General features: G+C 48.9%; 1 protein-coding gene across 4 annotated transcripts in view; it reads left to right on the top strand.

Annotated features, from left to right (window-relative positions):
* The first annotated feature begins 925 nt into the window (after nt 1-925).
* The window catches only part of SAG (S-antigen visual arrestin), a 40,963-nt gene continuing 17,563 nt past the window's right edge, over nt 926-24,325 (top strand). For 2 of the 4 annotated variants that reach the window (XM_064372876.1, XM_064372877.1), the window contains exons 1-8: nt 937-1,177; nt 2,672-2,802; nt 10,502-10,562; nt 13,312-13,356; nt 15,351-15,544; nt 17,425-17,484; nt 21,919-21,995; nt 23,313-23,448. In XM_064372876.1, coding sequence (XP_064228946.1) covers nt 2,728-2,802; nt 10,502-10,562; nt 13,312-13,356; nt 15,351-15,544; nt 17,425-17,484; nt 21,919-21,995; nt 23,313-23,448 — 648 coding nt within the window. In that variant the 5' untranslated portion in view covers nt 937-1,177; nt 2,672-2,727. Of the gene's footprint in view, nt 1,178-2,671; nt 2,803-10,501; nt 10,563-13,311; nt 13,357-15,350; nt 15,545-17,424; nt 17,485-21,918; nt 21,996-23,312; nt 23,449-24,325 lie in introns of all 4 variants that reach the window. The other 2 variants (XM_064372879.1, XM_064372880.1) reach the window with 2 other exon arrangements.

The following is a 24,325-nucleotide window of genomic DNA, read 5'->3' as shown; positions in this document are numbered from 1 at the left end:
GGCTGCAAGCTTTCTGCCTGCGTTCTAAGAGCAATGAGTGATTTAAGCAAGAGGTGACAGGTCGGGGCTCAGAAGGCCTCTCTGCCTCTGTGTGGAAAAGGACCTGGAGAGTAGAAACGGATGTAGTCGGCTGGGTGTGGTGGCTCATGCCTGTAATCCCAGCACTTTGGGAAGCCAAGGCAGGCAGATCACCTGAGGTCAGGAGTTCAAGACCACCCTGACCAACATAGTGAAACCCCTTCTCTACTAAAAATACAAAATTAGCCAGGCGTGGTGGTGTGCACCTGTAATCCCAGTTACTCAGAGGCTGAGGCCGGAGAATCACTTGAACCCCAGAGGCGGAAGTTACAGTGAGCCAAGACCGCGCCACTGCACTCCAGCCTGGGAAACAGAGCAAGACTCCATCTCAAAAAAAAACCAGAAATAAATAGATGTAGTCAGACAGTGGGGAATCACTACAGTCTGGGGAAGCAAAGGCGGTGCTCCGGATGGAGGATGCAGACAGGTTCCAGAGACACCGAGGGGATCAGCAGGACTCCTGAGCCATCAGTCGGCAGGACCGGCTGGAAGAGAGGGACGGATCCCGCTGGCCTGCATAACACCAGGTTCATCTTGAGGTTGACATTTATCCTTGACCTTTTTGTTTAGTCCCCACCCACAAGGTCGCATTAGCTGCCTGCTGAGTTTAATCAAATCTCTTCCTGTCCTGGCAATGCCTGGGAATGAAGGGATAATCAGTCTATTTCCAGAATCCAAAGAGGTTTAGAAGAAAAAGTAGCTTTCATTTAGCTGTTGGCCCTCCCACCAACCTTCCCCAAGTGAGCTGGGTGACTCATACATATGTGAGACCCTCTGTCTGGAGACTGGGCCAGGGGTGTTGCTTAATGCCCAGAACTGCTGAAACGACCAGTTCATCATCTGAGCACTAATCCAACTCTGCTCCTTAAGTGGGATTTGGCTTTTAGACACTGAGACCTGGATGCTGGGCATCCTCGCTAGATCCCCTACAAATTCCCCACATACGTAGCCCAGGGGCCTCAGCAGTGCCTCTGCGGGCTTATCTCGTGAGACGGTACCAGCTTGCTCAGAACAGGGGCTGGCTGTTCATCATCTCAGGGCATAGAGACCCTCTCCTTGCCACCTGGCCCTTCCCACCTGGTTGGTGACAAATCACAAGGTATGTGACCACCACAGGCCAAAACCTTCTCAGAAACCTGGGGCAGGTGTTGGGGGGTAGCTAGGATGGGTGTTTTCATGCAGACAGTATGTTCCAGCTTCACTTTTTCTGTGTGGTTTCCGTAAGACTGCTAATTAAGGAGACTCGGAGTGAGTCGGGGGCAGTGGCTCATGCCTATAGTCCCAGCGACTCAGGAGGCTGAGGATGGAGGATTGCTTGAGGCCAGGAATTCGAAACCAACTTGAGCAATACAGTCAGACCCAGTCTCTTCCAAAAAAAAATAATAATAATAACAAAAATAACAAAAATAAGTTAACTAGGCATGGTGGCACACACCTGTAGTCCTAGCTACTCAGTAGGCTGAGGCAGGAGGATTACTTGAGCCCAGGAGTTTGAGGCTACAGTGAGCTATGACTGTGGCACTGCCCTCCAGCCTGGGCAACAGAGCGAGATCCTGTATCTTAAAAGAAAAGCCTCAGAGTATGTTTAATTCCAGACCACTAAGATGGCCTCTTAATTGTAAAACAGAGTGGTAAAAGGGATAACAAGAAAAGGCTATCTCTTAGTATGAATTGCTAAATAGAACTTTTTGGATTTTAATATATTCTTTTTTTTTTTTAAAGGTAGGATCTTTTTTTAAAAAAAGAAAAAAGACAGGATCTTGCTATGTCACCCAGGCCAGTCTCCACTTCCTGGCTTCAAATGATCCTCTTGCTTCAGCCTCCCAAAGTATTGGGATTACAGGTGTGAGCCACAGTACCTGACCGTTAGTATATTCTTGGAAACAGTATTTGTAAAGTGGTTATGTTGTGGTTTTCAGGAACTTTTTTGATTTATTTGTCATAAGACACTGTCATGATAGAACTTTAAATTCATCCTGGCTAAGTGTGATAACATCAAAAGTTTGTCAGAAAGGAAAACCTCGTTGGAATCTAGCTAGACTCCCTGGTGAGGTTTACTGAGAAATGTTCGAAGCTTACCAAAACAATAAAATATTCAACTGGGTGTCGTGGCTCACTCCTGACCTCAGGTGATACACCTGCCTCAGGTGTATCACCTGAGGTCAGGAGTTCAAGACCAGCCTGGCCAACATGGCAAAACCCTGTCTCTACTAAAAATACAAAAAAAAAAAAAAAAATTAGCTGGGCGTAGTGGTGGGCACCTATAATCCCAGCTACTTGGAAGGCTGAGGCTGGAGAATTGCTTGAACCCGGGAGGCAGAGGTTGCAGTGAGCCGAGATTGCACCATTGCACTCCAGCCTGGGCGACGGAGTGAGACTCTGTCTCGAGAAAAAAAAAAAAAGAAAAGAAAATATTAAAAACACCCAAAGCATGCTACAGTAAAATGCAAACTAAGCAAAGACTAATCAATGAAACACAATGTTGAAGCAGGTGGAAGGGAGTGTCCAGCGAGGACGCACAGCATCTCGTGAGTAGGTCTTCTACCCAGGATGTTCTTGACTTTATATTTATGATTGTCTTGCCTTTCCCCAGCCCTCTAACACCTGACGAACATCCCAAGGTAGTAGAAGTTGCCAGGGACAGATAACATGGCAGCCAGCGGAAGGACCAGCAAGTCTGAACCGAACCAAGTTATCTTCAAGAAGATCTCCCGGGACAAATCGGTAAGTGGTGCAGAAGTGACTGGCTTGATAGAAATTATTGTTTTAAAAAAAAATGGAGCTTTTTCAAGTACAGTGTAGTCACAATCAACATCAAAACCCTTTGAGGGCCGGGGCGTGGTGGCTCATGCCTGTAATCCCAGCTCTTTGGAAGGCTGAGGCCGGTGGATCACTTGAGGCCAGGAGTTTGAGACCAGCCTGGCCAACATGGCAAAACCCTCTCTGCTAAAAATACAAAAATTAGCTGGGTGTGGTAGTGGGTGCCTGTAATCCCAGACTTGGGAGGCTGAGGCATGAGAATTACTTGAACCCAGGAGGTGGAGGTTGCAGTGAGCCCAGATCATGCCACTGCACTCCAGCCTGGGTAACAGAGGGAGACTATGTCTCAAAGAAAAAAACAGACAAACCCTATGAGGGGCAGGGAAGCTTTGTGTCTATTTTCCATCTCTGTCTAAGATGGATGATCAATGAGTTATAAATGAATGAATGAACTGCAGAAATACAGCTTCTCTTCAGTCACATCAAGATGTTAGTCCTATGACCCTCAATTTTCTCCCAGTCTCTCAATCCCCACACTGTCACCCCCACCTCTGCTTCTTTTCCTAGCTGGCCTTGAACCCTTAACTTACTATTTAAACACTGTTTTGTCAGTACCTGTGATGCCCTTGGCCTTTCATCTATCTATTGTGTCACCTGCCTGGGTAAAACCCAGACACTGATCAATGTGACTCCTTCTCTGTGCACCTACCTGACCACGGGACTCTGAGACCTCAGTGGGGCCTGTGGGGCCACTGGTAAAGGGAGCATGCCCCAGTCTGCCCCCTTCCCACCACTCTTCAGGGGCATGTTAGATGCTCCAGATGTGCCCATGAACTTCCTGGCATGGGAGAGGGTCTACCCTCCAGCCTCTGTGGATAGCTCCACTCAATAGCTTCTTACGTCTAGCTCAGCGCTGTCCAGTGCAAGCCACAGATGTAATTTTAAATTTTCTAGTAGCCACTTTTAAAAAGTAAGAAGAAATAGGTGAAATTCATTTTGATGCTATATATCCAAAGCCCATTATGTCCAAAAAAACTATCATTTCAATTCATAAATAATAATCTAAGAATTATTGGCCGGGTGCAGTGGCTCACACCTGTAATCCCAGCCTTTTGGGAGGCCTAGGTGGGTGGATCACAAGGTCAAGAGATCGAGACCATCCTGGCCAACATAGTGAAACCCTGTCTCTACTAAAAATACAAAAATTAGCTGGCAGTGGTGGTGCGTGCCTTAGTCCCAGCTACTTGGGAGGCTGAGGCAAGAGAATTGCTTGAACCCAGGAGGCGGAGGCTGCAGTGAGCTGAGATTGCACCACTGCACTCCAGCTTGGCGCCTTGCGACAGAGCGAGACTCTGTCTCAAAAAAAAAAAAAAGAATTATTGAAATCTGGTGTGTATTTTACGTTTACAGAACATGTCAATTTGGAATGACCATATTTGAAGTGTCCAGGAGCCACCTTAAGCAGGGGCTACCGCACTGGACAGGGTAGCTCATCATGATTCTGCCTTTTTTTTTTTGAGATGGAGTCTCGCTCTGTCATCCAGGCTGGAGTGCAGTGGTGCAATCTCAGCTCACTGCCACCTCCGCCTCCCGGGTTCAAGCGATTCTTCTGCCTCAGCTTCCCTAGTAGCTGGGACTACAGCCAGGGTGCCACCATGCCTGGCTAATTTTTGTATTTTTAGTAGAGACAGAGTTTCACCATGTTGGCCAGGCTGGTCTCAAACTCCTGACCTCAGGTTATCCACCCACTTCGGCCTCCCAAAGTGCTGAGATTACAGGCGTGAGCCGCGGCCCCCTGCCCATTCTGGCTGACTTCTGAAGCCCGTAAGGGGCCCAAAGAACCTCCCCATCCTTACGGTGCCACCCAGGAGATCAGGCTTTGCCTGTGCGCTTTCTGCCTTCTCCTCTCCTAGTTAAGGAACTCGGTCATTTTAATCAAGTACTCTGATTCCTTCAATCTCCAAGCTCTTTCCTAAGTTGTATCTTTCCAGCCCATTTTATCTCAACTTCTGACTGAAGAGGAAACCACTCGTGTTCGTTTCCCACGCTGTTCTCCCCTCACTCCTAGATAGACATCCTTTCCACCAAGAAATGTAGAGGGGTTTTCTAGATAAGTCATCGCAGGGGGAGAAAAAAAGAATTCATTCAATTCCTGTCTCATGTATTCAGATCATTTCACCAGCGACAGCTGTGTGGCCCCGGGCACAGGTGTGCCAGGGCTCTGAGCCTTTTTCTCTGTGATTCTCCTGATGCTGCCCTCTTCTTTGACCTTCATGCTCCAGCAGGTGGCTAACTGACTCCCCCAGCTCCCGACGTCTCACCTGCTCTTCACAACATCCAGAAGGAAGAGGCTGTGGTGTCCTGGGGTCTCTTGTAAGGGTCAGGACATCTTTCCGAAGCCGCCTTCTCTCACATGTCATTGGTCAAAACTGGGTGACATGCCCACCCTAAACCAATCCCAACCCAGAAGAATTAGACGATCATAATTGAATCAGGCCAATCAAGAAACGTTCCCTGGAGCTGGCCTTCTCTGAGCGTGCTGCCTCATCGAAGATGGTGGTCTCTGAACACAGTTTTATCCTGGAAGAAGGGATGTGTGGCTGTTGGATGGGCCCCCGCAGGCTGGCTACAGTCTCACATCACTCACCCACTTCTCTACCTGCCCCCGTCCTGCCCCTCTCCTTCCTGTTGCAGTGGAAGGGGTGCTTTGCTCCCATCTGAGGTTCACCACTCTTACACCCTGGGTTGCATGGTCGGCCGCCTCCTCAGGGGCCTCAGCCATTGGTCTATGTCTGCAGCCTCTCCTTTCTGCTAGTACTTTGCCTGAGCCTAAAAATAAGTACCAGCCGGACGCAGTGGTTCACACCTGTAATCCCAGCACTTTGGGAGGCCAAGGTGGGTGGATCACCTGCAGTCAGGAGTTCGAGACCAGCCTGGCCAACATGGTGAAACCCTGTTTCTACTAAAAATATAAAAATTAGCTGGGCATGGCAGAGGGTGCCTGTAATCTCAGCTACTCGGGAGGCTGAGGCAGGAGAATCTCTAGAACCCGGGAGGTGGAGGTTGCAGTGAGCCAAGACCGCACCACTGCACTCCAACTTGGGAAACAGAGTGAGACTCCGTCTCAAAAAAAAATAAGTACAGACCTCATGCATCTTAGAAACAACCACCAACTGCCCTCGACCCTATATCCTTTCTAGCTCTCCTTCCCTTGCAGCCAAACCTTTTGAAAGTGAAGGAAACATTCCTTTCTTCACCTACCCTCTTCTCTTCCATCCACTCTTCAGTCCCCTAAGTCCCCACCACAGTCGGGCTGCCTAATTGGCTCTCCCCTTGCTGATCCGTTCCACACTGTGCTGCTGATAATGAGCTAAATCTCAGTGCTCCCTTCTATAAAATGGGCTCAATTCCTATCTCATCGAGTTGCTGTGAGGATTAAATGAAACCACGTGGTCAAAGTGCTTAGCTTGGCCCCTGATACATGATAAGCACTCTAAATGCTATTTAATTCTTCCAAAAGCTATTTTTCTATTTAGCGTCTCTAAATACTGTTTAATTCAAGTCTTTCATCCTGCTTAAAACACTTCACGGTCTTCTGAGGTTCTTTAGGGTCAGGTCCTATGAGACCATTTCAGCAGCAGCCTGCATCCCCATTCAATGGCCATTCACTTGCAGGCGAAGCCACTGGCAGTTCTAGAAGCATTCTCAGGCCCTGGGTTTTGTATACATTTTGCTCAGAGAGCATGCCCTCACCGTCCCCTGTCCCCTGGCTATGCCATTTGTCCACTGGATAGAGCCCCCTCTGAAAGCAAGATCCTTCCCTCTCTCTTTGCCCTCCCCTGGGGCTTCCTCCCCACCAGCCTTTGCCCTGGCATTTATCCCAGGGGCATAATTGCCAGTTTACTTGTTGGGCTCCCAACCAAAGAGCAGGGACCTTGGGGACCAATGGGATGTCTTCTTGGGTTTTTATTTTCAGTAGCCAGCAGCTGCTGGGGCCTCCAGAACCATGTGTGGGATGAAATCGACAGGCGAAGTCTAGCAGAGGAGACTGGCTCCTGCGAGAGCACCCAGAACATGGTGTGGTGCAGGCTGCAGTGGGGCCGCAGGCACGTGCTCCCGGGGTGTGCGGGGCAAAGGGAGAGTTGGGGACCCTGAGGTGTCCCCTGAAGCGTAGATAGGACTCCCCCTAGGAGAAAGTGCAGCAGAAGGGCCTTCCTTACAGTGGAAACAATAGGAACAGAGGCACAGATCTGTGGTGTTTTGAGGAGCTGTGGCAGAGCCGCTGTGGTCAATGGCCAGGAAGAGCGGAGCTGTTAGGGAGGACGCTCTCAGCGTGGCCACGCACAAGGCACTGGAGTTTATTCCACAGGGAAGGAGCGAGCTGCCAGTAGACGCTGAGCAGCAGAATAGCAATGTATCAGTCATGATTCCTGCAAGGCAGCCTCTAAATAGGTGGATTTGAGGATATATATATATATATGGGTTTTTTTATAAGTATCACATTTTTTTAAATTGCATTTAAGGTTTGGGGGTACATGTGAAGAACATGTAAGATTGTTGCATAGGTACACACATGACAGTGTGATTTGCTGCCTTCCTCCCCTTCACCTATATCTGGCATTTCTCCCCATGGTCTCTCCCCAGCTCCCCACCCCCTGCTGTCCCTCCCCTATTTCCCCCCAACAGACCCCAGTGTGTGATGTTCCCCTCCCTGTGTCCATGTGTTCTCATTGTTCAATGCCCACCTGTGAGTGAGAACATTCGGTGTTTGATTTTCTGTTCTTGTGTCAGTTTGCTGAGAATGATGGTTTCCAGGTTCATCCATGTCCCTACAAAGGATGCGAACTCATCGTTTTTGATGGCTGCATAGTATTCCATGGTGTATATGTGCCACATTTTTCCTGTCCAGTCTATCATCGATGGGCATTTGGGTTGGTTCCAGGTCTTTGCTATTGTAAACTGTGCTGTAATGAACATTCGTGTGCATGTGTCCTTATAGTAGAACAATTTGTAATCCTTTGGATATATACCCAGTAATGGGATTTCTGGGTCAAATGGAATTTCTATTTCTAGGTCCTTGAGGAATCGCCACACCGTCTTCCACTGTTTTTTTTAAATTTGAGACGGGGTCTTACTCTGGAGACCAGCAAAGGTCTCTTTACCCGCTTTGTGGGAGAGCGGGGTTAGAGTGCAATGGTACAATCGTAGCTCACTACAGTTTCAGCCTCCTAGGCTCAAGTGATCCTCCTTCCTCAGCCTCTAAAGTAGTTGGGACTACAAGCAGGCACCACCTTGCCAAGCTAATTTTTAAAAAACTTTTTTTGTAGAGATGGCAAGCAGCAGAGGAGGGGGTATCACTTTGTTGCCCAGGCTTGAACTCCTGACTTCAGGCAATCCTTCCCACCTTGGTCTCTTTCAGTGCTGGGATTACAAGCATGAGCCATTGTACCTGACCAGAGGAGAGTTTTTAAAAAGGGGCTGTTCCCAGCACTTTGGGAGGCCGAGGTGGGTGGATCACGAGGTCAAGAGATCGAGACCATCCTGGTCAACATGGTGAAATCCCGTCTCTACTAAAAATACAAAAAATTAGCTGGGCATGGTGGCGTGTGCCTGTAATCCCAGCTACTCAGGAGACTGAGACAGGAGAATTGCCTGAACCCGGGAGGCGGAGGTTGCAGTGAGCCGAGATCGCGCCATTGCACTCCAGCCTGGGTAACAAGAGCGAAACTCGGTCTCAAAAAAAAAAAAAAAAAAAAAAAGGAGGGGGCTGTTTGCTAAGGTGTGGGCATGTGTGAAAGAAATCACGAGAAATGGCCAGGTACAGTGGCTCATGCCTGTAATCCCAGCACTTTGGAAGGCCAAGGTGGGTGGACTGCTTGAGCCCAGGAGTTTGAGACCAGCCTGGGCAACATGGGGAGACCCCATCTCTACAAAAAATTAGCTGGGCATGGTGGCATGCATCTGGGAGGCTATGGTGGGGGGATAACTTGATCCTGGAACACAAAGGCTGCAGTGAGCCACGATAGTGCCATTGCACTCCAGGCTGGGTGACAGAATGAAACCTTGTCTCAAAAAAAAAAAAAAGAGAGAGAGATTACAAGAAAGAGTTTAGTATGTCACACAGCACTGAGAAGCAGCTGGGCACTGGTACCTCCCTGGGCTTAAGCAATGAGGGATGGCACAAATATCAGAACTCCGAGGCCCTCAGGGTTACCTGCTAGGAACTGTGGTCCCCAGTAGAGGGCTATGCCAGCACCAGGCCCGGCCACCATCCAGACAAGGTGGAGACAAACATCTGGCCCACCTTGCCCAGAAGCCAGAAGGCCAGGGAATCTACTAGGGCAACACACCCTGGTCAACCCCCAAGGGTGGATCTTGAGGGCGAGGCCAAGACACCCACAGTGTTTAGGAAGCTGGGACTCACTGCAGGAACCAGCAGGTAGCAGTGTGTGTCCCAGTCAGCCCTCTCCTCTCAGATGCCAGGCTTCCACACCACCCAGGCTAGTGAGGTCTGGAAGCCTGGCTTAGTGCTGGGAGTATTAAGTTTCCCATGGAATCTTTTCTGTAAACCAGGGTAGTGGTATTTGCTTGAAATCACTTTAGCATTAATCATGCAAGTAACCTAGAGGGCACAGGGCTACACTTCGGGACATCGGATATGGGTGGAAGGGGAAGAGTACAGAGAGGACTTAACGCCAACAGAAATGATTTAGGTGGCTCCTGGAATTCAAAATATGCATTTGAAGAAGGGGGCCGGCCAAAGGGTGTGCTCTCATTCACTGATGCACTTGGCAAACGCTGAATCTTTGTGTGCCCTGGACTCTGTAATAAATGCTTAAAGATGTGCAGAAGACCCCAGCTTGCTACCATCAAGGCACAGTTCCATGGGTTAAAGTGCTGAGGGCTGGGGAACCCAATCCTGCTCTCCCATAAGTTCTTTTTTGTTGTTGTTGTTTTGAGACAGAGTCTCACTCTGTCACCTAGGCTGGAGTGCGGTGGCACAATCTCTGCTCTCGGCAACCTCCGCCTCCCAGGCTCAAGCAATTCTCCTGCCTTAGTCTTTTGAGTAGCTGGGATTACAGGCATGCGCCATCATGCCTGGCTAATGTTTGTGTTTTTAGTAGAGACAGGGTTCTGTCATGTTGGCCAGGCTGGTCTCGAACTCCTGACCTCAGGTGATCCACCTGCCTCAGCCTCCCAAAGTGCTGGGATTACAGGCATGAGTCACCATGCCCAGCCTGTCCAGAAGTTCTTGTAGCAAAGAGGGGATACCTTTCATTCCACAGCTGGAAATAAAAGATTTAACAGCAAATGGATGGCAGAAGTCTCATTTGCATAATTTTCCACTGAAGTATTAAAAGGTAATTCAGCAAGTTTAGCTGGCTGATATCCAACCTGGGCTTGATGACGGAAAGGTGGGGAGAACAGGGAGCCCCGACCATCCAAAGGGGTGGGAAGAATTCCTTGGAGCGGATAGATGAGAACTGAGGACAGAACACACGTTGCCTGAAATCTGCTGTCTCTGCCCACAGCCGAGCCGGGGCAACTGCAAAGCCTCCTCTTTTCAAGATGAATGAGAAGATGCAGTTGCCGCTGGTTTTTGTCATGGACGCCTTAGCTTAGCATTCTTTGGCTCTTAGACCCACACCTGTTCTTCTTGCAGGTGACCATCTACCTAGGAAAGAGAGACTACATAGACCATGTCAGCGAAGTCCAGCCTGTGGGTAAGTTGATTGGAGAAAATTGTAATGCTGTTTTTCCTTTAAGTCATCAGATAACTGCTCACTTTGTATTTTTGAAAATCGGGAGGGGAGGTGGAGGAGTTTAAAAAAAATCGGCTTTGCTATTAATCTAATTAAAGAAATGCAAATTAAAACATCAGTGAGGCACCACTGGCTGATTGGAAACAATTTTATTTATTTTTACTTTTATTTTTGAGATGGAATTTCATTCTTGTTGCCCAGGCTGGAGTGCAGTGGCGCGATCTCAGCTCACTGCAACCTCTGCCTCCTGGGTTCGAGTGAGTCTCCTGCCTCAGCCTCCCAAGTAGCTGGGATTACAGGCATGTGCCATCATGCCAGCTAATTTTGTATTTTTTTTTTCTTTTTCTTTTATTTATTTATTTATTCTCTTTTTTAAGATGGGGTTTCACCGTGATGGCCAGGCTTGTCTTGAACTCCTGACCTCAGGTGATCCACCCACCTCGGCCTCCCAAAGTGCTAGGATTACAGGCGTGAGCCACCACGCCCGGCGCTAATTTTGTATTTTTAATAGAGATGGGGTTTTACTATGTTGGTCAGGCTGGTCTTGAACTCCTAACCTCAGGTGGTTCACCTGCCTCAGCCTCCCAAAGTGCTGGGATTACAGGCACGAGCCACCGCATCCAGCTGGAAACAATTTTAAAGAGTGTGAAGAGACAAAGGACTCATGTCTGGAATGTATGAAGAGTGCTCAGAACTTAACAGTACAAAAAGTAAGATGCTAGGAGAAAATGGGCAAAAGACAGGAAGCTAGGGTCCATGGTAGACAAGCAAGCACGTGCAAACCTGTTTGGCATCATTAGCCAATAGGGAAATACAGATTAAAGCTACAGTGAGAGTGTATCGTACACCTACCAAAATGGCTACAATATTTTAGGTTGATGCAAAAGTAATTGCAGTTTTTTGCCATTCCTTTCAATGTAGTAGCACGATCTTGGCTCACTGCACCCTCCGCCTCCTGGGCTCAAGCGATCCTCCCACCACGGCCTCCCAAGTAGCTGAGACTTCAGGCATGTGCCACCACGCCCAGCTACTTTTTGTATTTTTTGTAGAGTTGGGGTTTCACCATGTTACCCAGGCTGGTCTCGAACTCCTGAGTGCGAGTGATCTGCCTGCCTCAGCCTCTCAAAGTGCTGAGATTGCAGGCGTGAGCCACTGCACCCAGCAGCAGTTTCTTAAAACATGAAACATATCCTTACCATATGACCTGACAGTTGCATCCCGGGCACTTAGAGAAATGAAAACTGGTGTCCTCACAAAAACCTATACGTCATTGTTCACAGCAGCTTCATTTGTGGTAGCTCCAAACCAGAAAGAACAAAAATGTCCCTCAGAATGTCCCACGTCAGCTTCCTAGTTTTGATATCGTACTATAATTACGGCAGATGGAACCATTGGGAGAAACTGCATGAAGGAGACTAGGGGCGTCTCAGGACTATCTTTGCAGCTTCCGGTGAATCAGTAATCATTTCAACACAAAAGGATTTTTAAAGACTGTAGAAAAACTGGCAGTTTCAGATACTGGATATGAAAATGTTCCTTGGCAAAATACTTTCTGGAAGGTTATTTAGCAGCATGTTATCAAAAGCGAAATCTAATTCTATAATTTATTTTTTTTTAAATCATGGAGAGATATAAAGAAGTACGTATAAGGATGCTTATCACAATATTAATCATAATGGGCAACGCTGGAAACAACCTCGATGCCCTCACAATAGGAAGTGACTAAATAATTGATGGTGCATCCATTCAATTGAGTAATATGTAGCTATTGAAATGATTAGCACGTTTTCTCTAGATGTGTGTATATACGTATACATGTGTGTATAGATGTATGTATGTATGAATAGAAGTTTGCAATGTATAATTGAGTGAGGAAAACACTATGTGCAGTAGGGTCTCTTTTTTTTACTTAGTAAAAACATTCATATAATTAAGTTATATATGTTTGGAAAAAAAATTCGGGGGGGCGTGCAGGGCAGTGTCTCACTCTGTCACCTAGGCTGGAGTGCAGTGGCACAGTCACAGCTGACTGCAGCCTCGACCTCACAGGTTCAAGAAATCCCCCTACCTCAGCCTCTCAGGTAACTGGGACCACAGGTGTGCACCACCATGCCTGGCCCATGCCTTACTAACTTTTTTTCTTTTTTGTTTTTAGTGTGTTTTGAGAAAAGTTCTGACTCTATTGCCCAGGACTGAGTGAAGTGGCATGATGATGGTTTACTGCAGCCTAGACTTCCCTGGCTCAAGGGATCCTCCTCCTCGGCCTAGTTGGAACTAAAGACATGCACCACCATGCCCAGCTAATTTTTTTTATTTTTTAGAGACAGGGTCTCATTTTATTACCAAGGCTGCTGGCTTATATTTTAAAAACTTTTTGTAGGGACAGGGATCTCACTATGTTGCTTAGGATGGTCTCGAACTCCTGGGTTTGAGCAATCCTCCTGCCTTGGCCTCCCAAAGTGCTAGGATTACAGGCATGAGCCACCACGCCTAGTCTGGAAAAAAGAAAAATGTGCACCAAGATCTTCACAATGGGTGTTTTAGGTAGCAGGAGTCTGGATGACTTTGTTTTCTCTTTGCTTAACTTTTCTTTCTTTCTTATAATGAACATGAATTACATGTGAAATTAAAAACATACATAGTTTTTAAAGTAGGCACCTGGTTTCTTTGATCTTCTTCACCCTCACTGCTCCTCCCTCTTTTGCCTTAGATGGTGTTGTGTTGGTCGATCCTGATCTCCTGAAGGGAAAGAAAGGTGAGATAAAGCCCCTTGCCTCAGACTGGGTTCTGGCCGGAGTGGGCTGCTCCCTGGGTGGCTCTGGAAAGGCGTATTTACATGGAAGAAGAGACGGGAGGGCAGAGGCAGTGCTCCTGCACGTGGAACCAGTGTCAGGCCCGTTGACCCACATTCCTGCCTAATTCACTCCATGTAGGTCCTGTTGACACCAGAGCTCACTCGCTCAGCAAAGTCACCATCCAGGGTGGCAGATAAGTAGATGGTAGATGGAGCCCAGGTCTGTGGGCTCCATCCCTGTGTGCTCACCCCTGTGTCATGGACGTCTGTGCTAGGGGCAAACTCAGGAGGGCACCTAGGTGGTTTTATCCAAAAAGGGGGAAATGAAGCCTGCTGGGAGTCAGGGGGAGTAAGACCCAGAAGGAATGAACCAGTGTCACGGCGCCCTTGAAGATTTCTGGCAGTTTTGATGTGTGTGGTAAGTAATTTGTTACTAATAACAGTTGCGTAAACCAAATTAGAACAGATTCCAGCTACCCTTGTGATAATGTCACTGACTCAGTTCCATTCTAAATATGCCTTTTTGTGTGTTGCTACTGGCAACGTGAAGGAATTGTTCAGAACCCTGGATGTGCCACTGGAATATGTCAGCTGTGGGGCCGTCAGCATCAAGGGGGCATGGCCGAAATGGGGCCCCAAGCAGCCTCTTCTGTCCTCTCCACCTTCCTCCTGGGTGCCCTGCTCCTCTCTGGACCAGGAGGCATCTGGTTTGAACCCCAAAAGCTCATGCCCTTGACCAGAGAAGGGTGCCTGTTCTCAGGGAAAGCCACTGCACAGGACAGCTGTCAACTCAGGTTGTCTCTGGCATCTTCTTCACCCTGACCTTGAATGAGGGGTGAGTGAGTGGACAGTGTTTCTTCTGAGTCAGTGGCAAGGGGCAGTTACTTTTGGGGCTGACAGGCAAAATTCTCAACCAATGGCTACCATGTACTTGGAGGGGCCACTTCTCATGTGTTATATTTGAGAAATACACACTTCATGTCTTTTTTAGAAGGTGTAGTGAACTTCCATACAATTCTTTTTTTTTTCTTTTTTTTTTGAGATGGAGTCTCACTCTGTTGCCCATGTTGGAGTGCAGTGGTGTGATCTCGGCTCACTACAACCTCTGCCTCCCAGGCTCAAGCGATTCTCCTGCCTCAGTCTCTGAGTAGCTGGGATTACAGGTGTGCACCACCACACCCAGCTAATTTTTGTATTTTTAGTAGAGATGGTGTTTCACTATGTTAGCCAGGATGGTCTCAATCTCTTGACCTCGTGGTCCGCCAAAGTGCTGGGTATGAGCCACGGCACCTGGCCAGAGCTTGCATCCAATTCTTTTGGTCCACTAGGTACGCCCTTTAAGTCTATTCAGCAAGTGGAATTTTCAGAAGTGGGGATTTGGAGAATGCTCAGTACATTTCAGAGCAGTGTGAAAAGGAGGCTGAAACTCGAGCCTTCTTGGATTTCACCTCCCCACGTGGCCTGTGAGCCTTTCTGGCTCCTCGCTCAGCCCACGATTGACTCTGGCACACATCTGCTTTGCTGCCCGGCACTGTTTCCCTCTGCATCTTACCTTCTTCCTTCACTCATCCAGACATCCTGCCCTCCAGAACCTGAGAAGCCAGAGCCATTTCGAAGCCTCTGAGGCCACAGAGCTAGGGAATGAAGGGGGTGGGCAGGACGGAGGGGACTATGACCTCTGTCTGCAGATTCACACCATCCTGGCAACGCAATGCAGTTGGGAGGAAGATGCCTCCCAGTCCTCCAGGATCCCCCATTAGAGCAGTGAACCCTCACGAAGGGGCTGGTTCTCCAGGGCGATGTGGAGTACTTGGGTGCAGGGTTCTCTCCAGTCCCATCCCCTGTCCCCTCCAGATGCTAAAGGTTGCAAACCCATGCCCGCTGCCCACTCCATCAGTGGTAGTGGGTGGCAGGCCGAGGGGCCAAGACCGATCTTGCCTTCATCTCCTTTGCAGTGTACGTCACTCTGACCTGCGCCTTCCGCTATGGCCAGGAGGACATTGATGTGATCGGCCTGTCCTTCCGCAGGGACCTGTACTTCTCCCGGGTCCAGGTGTACCCTCCCGTGGGGGCCGCGAGCACCCCCACAAAACTCCAAGAGAGCCTGCTGAAAAAGCTGGGGAGCAACACGTACCCCTTTCTGCTCACGGTGGGTGACTCCCCGGCCCGGCCCTGCTTCCTTCACCGCCAGCACCTTATCATGTGGATGGGGGCAAAGGAAAGGGAACAGAGGAAGGACTTCACATCTGCGGGCCTGGAAATTGCACCCTTGAAAGAAATTCTAGATTGCATGGTCTGTGATTGTCTTTTTTTAAGTCCTTGAAAATAGCCTGTCGGCCTTTGAAGACACCCTTTCAACCTACCGTTTACATATTTCCCTTCACCCGACCCCCTAATTACATGAGCACATGTTACTCCTTTGCTTGCTAAGCTCTAAAAGGAAAGCTCACAGAAGTGCCCCTCGCTGGCCTGGGGAGTTCCAAGCAGGAAAGGGTTCCTTACGAGACAGGAGAGCTTAGTGAAGTAAAGCATCACCTTTTTCCTTGCCCACAGTTTGGGGGATCACAGGAGATATACCCCTTCATCCCTCTGGAGGCCCGTCTCTCATCCATTGAGACCTGGCTACCAACGGTGCCAGCGTGCAAACTCCCTGAAGTCTTGGGTGTGAGCTCAGTTGGAGAAGCTACCATCCCCTTTACAAGCATGTTTATTTGTCTTAAGAGCACATACACTTGCAAAGTTACATGGTTCAGCCTTAAAAAGGAATGAACCATGTGCTACACCAGGGTGAACCTTGAATACATTATACTAAATGAAAGGACCCAGACACAAAAAGACAAATACCATATGGTTTCACTTGTAGGAGATACCTGGAGTAATCAGATTCATGCGACAGAGACAGAATACAGCTTCCCACAGGCTGGGGGGATGGAGGATGGGGAGTTGCGGTTTAATGGGAACAGAGCTTCAGACTGGGATGATGAAAAAGATCTGGTGAGCGATAGTGGTGATTACTGCAGGATCGCATGAATGTACTTAATACCAATGAACTGTACAGTTAAAATAGCTTGAATGGTAGATTTGGTGTTATTCTATGTTTATCAAAATTGTTTCACAAAATCACATTTACAAAAAAGTTATATGGTCCCAGGGGCTCCCATGTACTTGCGCTGAGAGTTTGAAGTGGCGTTACCTTTTAGAGGCAATATGTCAACGTGTATTGAAAATCTTAAAAAGTGTGCTTCTCTTTCTAGCAATGCAGCTTATGAAATTAATTGGCTAAAACTGATTTATTATAGCATTGTTTATAATGACAAAAAAACTAAAGCCCACTTCAGTAGCCAGCAAAGGGGACTGGCTACATTAAATGTATACAGAGTCCTAAAAAGGATGATTTCAGAACTGTATTTTATGACGTGGAAAAACGGTCACAATGCTTTCTGAAAAGGGCGAGTTAATGAAGCGAATAAAAAGACTACAGGACATGCTCATCACTTGGTCCCATTTCTGTAAAATGTCTTCTCACATATATATATTTATGTGTGGCAAGGTCAGGTGGCTCACGCCTGTAATCCCAGCACTTTGGGAGGCTGAGATGGGTGGATTACTTAAGATCAGGAGTTCAAGACCAGTCTGGGCAGCGTGGTGAAACCCCATCTCTGGCAAAAATACAAAAATTAGCTGGGCATGGTGCTGTGTGCCTGTAATCCCAGCTACTTGGGAGACTGAGACATGAGAATTGCTTGAACCCGGGAGACAGAGGTTGCAGTGAGCCAAGATCATGCCACTGCGCTCCAGCCTGGGTGACAGAATAAGACTCCATCTCCAAACAAAACATCTATTTATGTGTACAGCAGGAAACTTTGGGAAGGTTGTGTTAGCAACGTCTGCTTGGGTGTTAGGAGTATAGGTGAATGTGTTTTTTCTTTTTTCTTGCTTATCTTTATTTTCTAATTTTTACCTGATGATTCTATATTACTCATGGAATAGACCCCTCTGAAATAAATGATTTTTTGTTTCTTTCCACAGTTTCCTGACTATTTGCCCTGTTCAGTGATGTTGCAGCCAGCTCCACAAGACACAGGGAAGGTTAGTTCAAGAAGAAATGCTATGTGTTTACGGATTTGCTCATTCCTTCAATAGCCCTTTTTTTTTTTTTTTTTTTTTTTTGGAAACAGGGTTTTACTCTGTCGCCCATGCTGGGGGGCAGTGGCATGATCTGGGCTCACTGCAACCTCTGCTTCCTGGGCTCAAGCAATTCTCCAGCCTCAGCATCTCGAGTAGCTGGGCCTACAGGTGCCACCACGCCCAGCGAATTTTTGTATTTTTCGTGGAGATGGGGTTTTACCACGTTGACCAGGCTGGTCTCAAACTCCTGATCTCAAGTGATTCACCTGCCTTGTTCTCCCAAAGTGTTGGGATTACAGGCGTGAGCCACCACGCTGGCTCCTTCAATAGACTTCTAGAGATAGCTTTTTATCACAGAAAATTTCAAACATACCCAAAAGTAGAGTGATCGGCGTAAAGATTGTCTAGGAATGCATCATTTGTGTTCACCAATTATTAACCATCAACATCCTTGTGAACAAAATCACAGAGACCCGACCCCCATGGGTCTCACACATTAACCGAGGGCCCCAGGCAAGACCCAAATAACAAGTAACGACACGGCATGTCAGGTGGCCACAGATGCTGTGGAGAGCAAGAGGCTTGTGAGAGACAAGGGGAGTATCTTGTGGGATGTGTGTTGAGGGTGTTTAAAGAAGGCCTGTAATTAGGCAAAGGAGAAAGCCACACTCTCCCAGGGGAGAGCTTTCCAGGTAGAGGGTGCACTTCACCTGGTGTTCCCGGGGGCAGCGAGGAGGCTGCCTGCTGAGTGAGAGGGGCAAGGGATGGAAGGGAAGGCCAAGTGCAGTAGCTCAGGCCTGTCATCCCAGCATTTTGGGAGACTGAGGCAAGCGAATCAACCCAGGAGTTCAAGACCAGCCTGGGAAACATGGTGAGACCCCATCTCTACAAAAAATACAAAAATTAGCCAGGCTTGGTGGCATATGCCTATAATCCCAGCTACTTGGGAGGCTGAGGTGGGAGGATCACTTGAGCCCTGGAGGCAGAGGCTGCAGTGAACTGTGATCGTGCCACTGCACTGTGCTCTAGCCTGGGTGAAAGAGTGAGGCCCTGTCTCAAAAACCAACAAACAAAAATAGAAAGTGGAAAACTGAGGTTAGAGTGGAAGGGGAGGTGTGACCAGATCATGAAGGCCCTTGTAGATGTCATAGAGACTTGGGTTTTTGCCTGAATGAGATGGGAGCCATTGGCAGGCTGTGAATGACAGGTTCTGACTTTCCAAACGGTCACTATGGCCACAGAGGTTGAGAATTGGCCAAGCATGCGCTGTGGGGACTGAGGGTGTGTGAGAGAGGAGTGAGCCCGGTGGACGGGGCTCCCGGGGCTCCAGCATGGAAGGAGGCAGTGGGGACAGGAGGAGAGGAAGGTGCCAGGACTCATGGGTTTGGACCCTGTAAGCCACTGGGATCTGGGATTCCTGAGGAAGGGAGCCACACAGATACAACTGAGGGCAGAGTGGCAGGTTCTGTAACTGGATTATGGGATGGGCAGTGATAGGTGATGACAAGGGCAGTGTTTTTATCGTGGGGCATCTGATCCATTAGCAGCTTGTGAAATCAATGTAGTGGATCTGAAATGGCATTTAAAAAAAAATGGAATGGAATGGAATGGAAAGGAACGGAACAGAAAGTAATGGAATGGAATGGAATAGAACAGGCTGGGCGTGGTGGTTCACGCCTGTAATCCCAGCACTTTGGGAGGCCAAGGCAGGCAGATCAGATCACCTGTGGTCAGGAGTTTGAGACCAGCCTGGCCAACATGGCAAAACCCCGTCTCTACTACAGATACAAAAATTAGCCAGGCATGGTGGTGGGTGCCTGTAATCCCACCTACTCAGGAGGCTGAGGCAGGAGAATTGCTTGAACCTGGGAGGTGGAGATTGCAATGAGCCAAGATCATGCTACTGCACTCCAGCCTGGGCGACAGAGCAAGACTCCGCCTCAAAAAAAAAAATCAAACAACCCACAAAAAGTAGGTAGGCATGGTGGTGCACACCTGTAATCCCAGCTACTCAGGAGACTGAGGTAGGAGAATTGCTTGATTCTGGGAGGTGGAGGTTGCATTGAACTAAAATAGTGCCACTACACTCCAGCCTGAGCGACAGAACAAGACTCCATCTCAAAAAAAAAAAAGAGAACAAAATGGAATGGATTGAAAAATCTCAGAATGTGTCACACGTGGTGAAGCTGAATATGGTGTCAGGAGAGTTGTTTCACGTGTGTGTCTGTTTACAGGGCTATGTTATGAATCCAACTTTCAAAACATCTCAAAGCTACTGGTCCAAGAAAACGGTGTGGGGTAGGGGCAGCCAAGATGGGGGAAAACGAGGCGATTACAGAAGAAGGGGGCAGAGAACAATGGGGGATGCGATGGGTTGTGTTAGATCTTATAGTGCTCTATAAGAGAGACTGCAGATTCAGATTTTTAGGTGAGCTTTCTTGATTTTTACAACACTGTATGGGCCTAACAAAGCACCACCCATTTCCTCTTCTAGGAGAGGAGAGCGTCTTAGCGCAGCTGCAGGGCTTCAGGAAACAGTGCGTCCTGAGCCCAGGGAGCGTGAGAGAAGTGCCTGGATGCCTGGGGGCCTGGGGCCTCCACAGCTGAGGAGCCCTTTGCCCTGGGGCTTGAAAACTACATAGGAGTTTGTCAAAGCTATCTATCTATCTATCTGTCTGTCTGTCTGTCTGTCTGTCTGTCTGTCAATCTGTCTATCTATCTATCTATCTATCTATCTAATCTATCTATCTATCTATCGAGAGAGACAAGTGTTTCAGAAGGAAGGCACAGCTTATACCTGGGCATGAAAGAGGACAGCTTTTGCAGGAGCAGCATTGAAGCGGGGTGGAGAGGGCAGGTGGCGAGCAGAACAGGCGCTAGTGTGGCTGAACAATGGCCGGCTAACGGCAAGGAAGGATGCCTATTTATTTATTTTTTCTTTTTCTCCTTTTTTTTTTTTTTTTTTTTGGAGACGGAGTTTAGCTCTTGTTACCCAGGCTGGAGTGCAATGGCGCGATCTCGGCTCACCGCAACCTCCGCCTCCTGGGTTCAGGCAATTCTCCTGCCTCAGCCTCCAGAGTAGCTGGGATTATAGGTGCCCGCCACCGCGCCCAGCTAAATTTTATATTTTTAGTAGAGATGGGGTTTCACTATGTTGGCCAGGCTGGTCTCAAACTCCTGACCTCGTGATCCACCCGCCTCAGCCTCCCAAAGTGCTGGGAATACAGGTGTGAGCCACTGCACCCGGCCACATATTCATTTTCAACCTAGAGTTTAGGACTTCTATGATTCCCTGGTTGCAGAACCAATAAATCTGTGCCTCATATGTCACCATGGACAGAGCTGGGTTCCTGTAATTTTTGCCAGCTCTACTTTCCCTCCTGGCAATGGTGGAGGGCAGGCCGGTGCCCTCCTCTGGCTCCCCAGTGCCTGTGAAGGTGCAGAGATGAGGGAGGTTACAGAGGGCTTGCACAGGGGACCAGGGGCTGGGAATTGGGGGAAGGTCACTGGCAGATGTGTTCAACTCATGCAATGCTTAAGTCTTTTTATTTAGTTAATTAAAAAATAAGAAGATTTCACTCCAAATTCCATGTTTGGCTTCTTTTTAAAAAATTGAGCTGGCCATGCACAGTAGCTCACACCTGTGATCCCAGCACTTTGGGAGACCCAGGCAGGTGGATCATGAGGTCAGGAATTCGAGACCAGCCTGGGCAACATAGTGAAACCCCATTTCTACTAAAAATACAAAAATTAGCTGGGTGTGGTGGTATGCGCCTCTAATCCCAGCTACACAAGAGGCTGAGGCAGGAGAATTGCTTGAATCCGGGTGGCAGAGGTTGTGGTGAGGCAAGATCATGCCACTGCACTCCAGCCTGGGCAACAGAGCAAGATTCTGTCTTTAAAAATAAAAAAATCAAGCTGCCAGCACTGGGTGCCCTTGCTGCCTGGCCATGTGAGGCTGCCACTGAACAGCAGGTGACCATGGGGGTCAGGGTTTCCATACCCTATCAGGGCATTCCTGGACCCCCATGCTGGCCCTGTGAGTGCCTGTACCTCTGGCTCCTGCCATAGGCAGTAGAAGTCAGTAACGTGCGTGGGGACACAGCTGGGGACACCTAAGTGTGCAAGGTGGCAGGAGGCAAGGACAGCCAGGATGCGAGGGACTCTCCACAGCAGTAGGAGGTTCATGGGGCAGGCGGATCCCCTCCCTCTGGGGGCTTTGGGCCCATGGCACCCTCCTCGCGCTACTGTCATTGTTTCACTGTTAGTATGCTCCTAAATCCCTAAATGGGGCAACCCCGGATAGGACGTGGCCTGCGTGAGGTGTGGCCCTCTGGCCCGGCACCCAGGGAGGGAGGCGCTTATCACTGCCTGTCTGCTCTCTCTCCCCAACAGTCCTGTGGGGTTGACTTCGAGGTCAAAGCATTCGCCACAGACAGTGCCGATACCGAAGAGGACAAAATCCCCAAGAAGTAAGAGCGTGGTTGCGGAATAGGTGAGGGGTCGGGTGCAGGTGGAGAAAATGGACTGCCCCCAACTTGTCTCTGTGGGACAGAGCTCTTCCCATAGGGCTGGCATGACTGGGGTACCATCTGCTTGTGGGGTAGAGGTCAAAGGTTGATCATTTTGGGAGAAAATAAAAAAACAAGAAAATGACAGGGAAGGTAGCAACCTCCAGGGCTCATGCAAGCCCCTAAAAGCTTCCAGGTTTCCCCCGCCTTTTTTTTGGGGTGTGTGTGTGTGTGTGTGTGTGTGTGTGTTAAAATGTACACAACATGAAGTTTGCCATTTTAACCATTTTTTTTTCTGAAATTTTATTTCTTCTAACAGGTATTTGTTTTGTTTTGTTTTGTTTTTGTTTTTTTAGATGGAGTGGTTTCCTCACTCTGTCACCCAGGCTGGAGTGCAGTGGTGCGATCTCGGGTCACTGCAACCTCTGCCTCCTAGGTTCAAGTGATTCTCCTGCCTCAGCCTCTTGAGTAGCTGAGATTACAGGCATCCCCACCACACGCAGCTAATTTTTGTATTTTTAGTAGAGACAATGTTTCACCATGTTGACCAGGATGGTCTTGAACTCCTGACCTCAAGTGATCCACCTGCCTCGGCCTTCCAATGTGATGGAATTATAGGCGTGAGCCACCACGCCCAGCCCATTTTAACCACTTTTAAATGTACCATTCAGTGGCTTAAGTACATTCTGAGTGTTGTGTAGCCATCACCCATGTCTATACCCAAAAATTCCCCATTGCCTCAAGCAGGAACTCTACCGCCATTAAGCCTACCCCCAATCCCTCCCGTCCTCCTAGCCCCGGTACTGCTTTCTTTTTTTACCTAAACAAGATTTCTGCCTGGCCTTCACACTGTCCCCTCATGCCCCATGTACACATCTCTGGAAGCTCAGGATAGTCAGCTGCAGTCATGGAGCTCGCATGTATATGGCGGCTGTTCCATGAGGCCCTTGACGCCCTCACATCTCAGCCTGGCTGAGAGGAGGCAGAGCCGGGAACCCATGGAGCCGAAGAGGCTAAGCTTGGCCCTCAGGACATTGCCTGTCCCCCACACCCCACAAGCTGTGGGATCTCAGGGAAGGGACCAGGAACCAGACCCCCAGGCTCTCCTGCCATCAGGGCTGCCTCAGGCTCTGACCAGCATCCCTACCCTCCTCCCGTCTACCCTGTCTTCGTGGGGAGCGTTCCTGGAGCATCCCCGTGTGATGTGGGGACAGAACAGAGGTCTCCCTGAAGCCGTCTGGGTGTGAATGTCTTGCTTGTTTGTACTGTTCCCTGCAGGAGCTCTGTGCGATTGCTGATCCGCAAAGTACAGCACGCCCCACTTGAGATGGGTCCCCAGCCCCGAGCTGAGGCGGCCTGGCAGTTCTTCATGTCTGACAAGCCCCTGCACCTTGCCGTCTCTCTCAGCAAAGAGGTAACCACCTCCCATCGCTAGTCCCCCTAGGGCAGCGAGCCTGGGGGAGGCCCCACATGCCTCTCTCCACCAGCCCCAGACCCTAACTACATGGGGGCCTTGCAAGGAAGCTTGTTTCTAGGATAGTTAAAGCACCAACATGCATAAGTTGTGGGCCTGTTTTCACAGCCTGGAGCTGGTCACCATGGTCCTTAGAGAGGGTTGAACTGGCTTTCATTCTGCCCACTGGCTGTCCCGAGGGACTGTGGAAGGAAGGGGCGGTGTCTTTCACATACCTGCCCCCAGCCATCCTTGCCCTCTCCACCCTATGGGCCTCGTTCACCAGTGGAACATCAGTAGCTGTGGTATCCCAAATTCTTCACTTCCTGGGAAATTTAAGTTTCGTAGAAACCACGTGGGATGGTGGTGTCACCTGTGAGATCATCTCTTAGGGATGTCATGGTGGGAAAAGTTGGGAGCTGTTGGCCGAGGCTGACTCTGGTTCCTCTGGTCAGCAGTCAGCGTATGTGCACTGTGTATTGTCAGCGTGCGGGTGTGCCCATGGGGGCTGGGTTACATGGGCTCTGCTGGGCGGGATGCCAGCACTTGGCCTTCCCAGTGGTTTCCTTTTACTTCACTCGTCCTGCCCCCAGAACCCCTGACCCCTGGCCTTCTCTGATGTGACTGATGTTCAGAACTCCATTCCCCTCCCCAGCTTCCCACAGGTGGGCAGAACGTGTTTCAGGCCCTTCCTCAGAAGAAATGTGTGGCTGTCACTTCATCTGCCTTTATCTGCCCCCCGCTTTTATTCTAGTGAAAGGGATTGAGATGAATCTAGAAAGCTGCGAGATTGAAGACACCACCACAGCTGTTCTCTTCTTCTGACCTATCTGCTGAC

This window comes from Aotus nancymaae, unplaced genomic scaffold, assembly GCF_030222135.1.
Source record: "Aotus nancymaae isolate 86718 unplaced genomic scaffold, 86718_ANA_hifiasm-v0.15.2.pri h1tg000008l, whole genome shotgun sequence".
Classification (NCBI taxonomy): Eukaryota; Metazoa; Chordata; class Mammalia; order Primates; family Aotidae; genus Aotus; species Aotus nancymaae.
The sequence above is the reverse complement of the archived record's forward strand: the minus strand, read 5'-3'. Positions and strand labels throughout refer to the sequence as shown.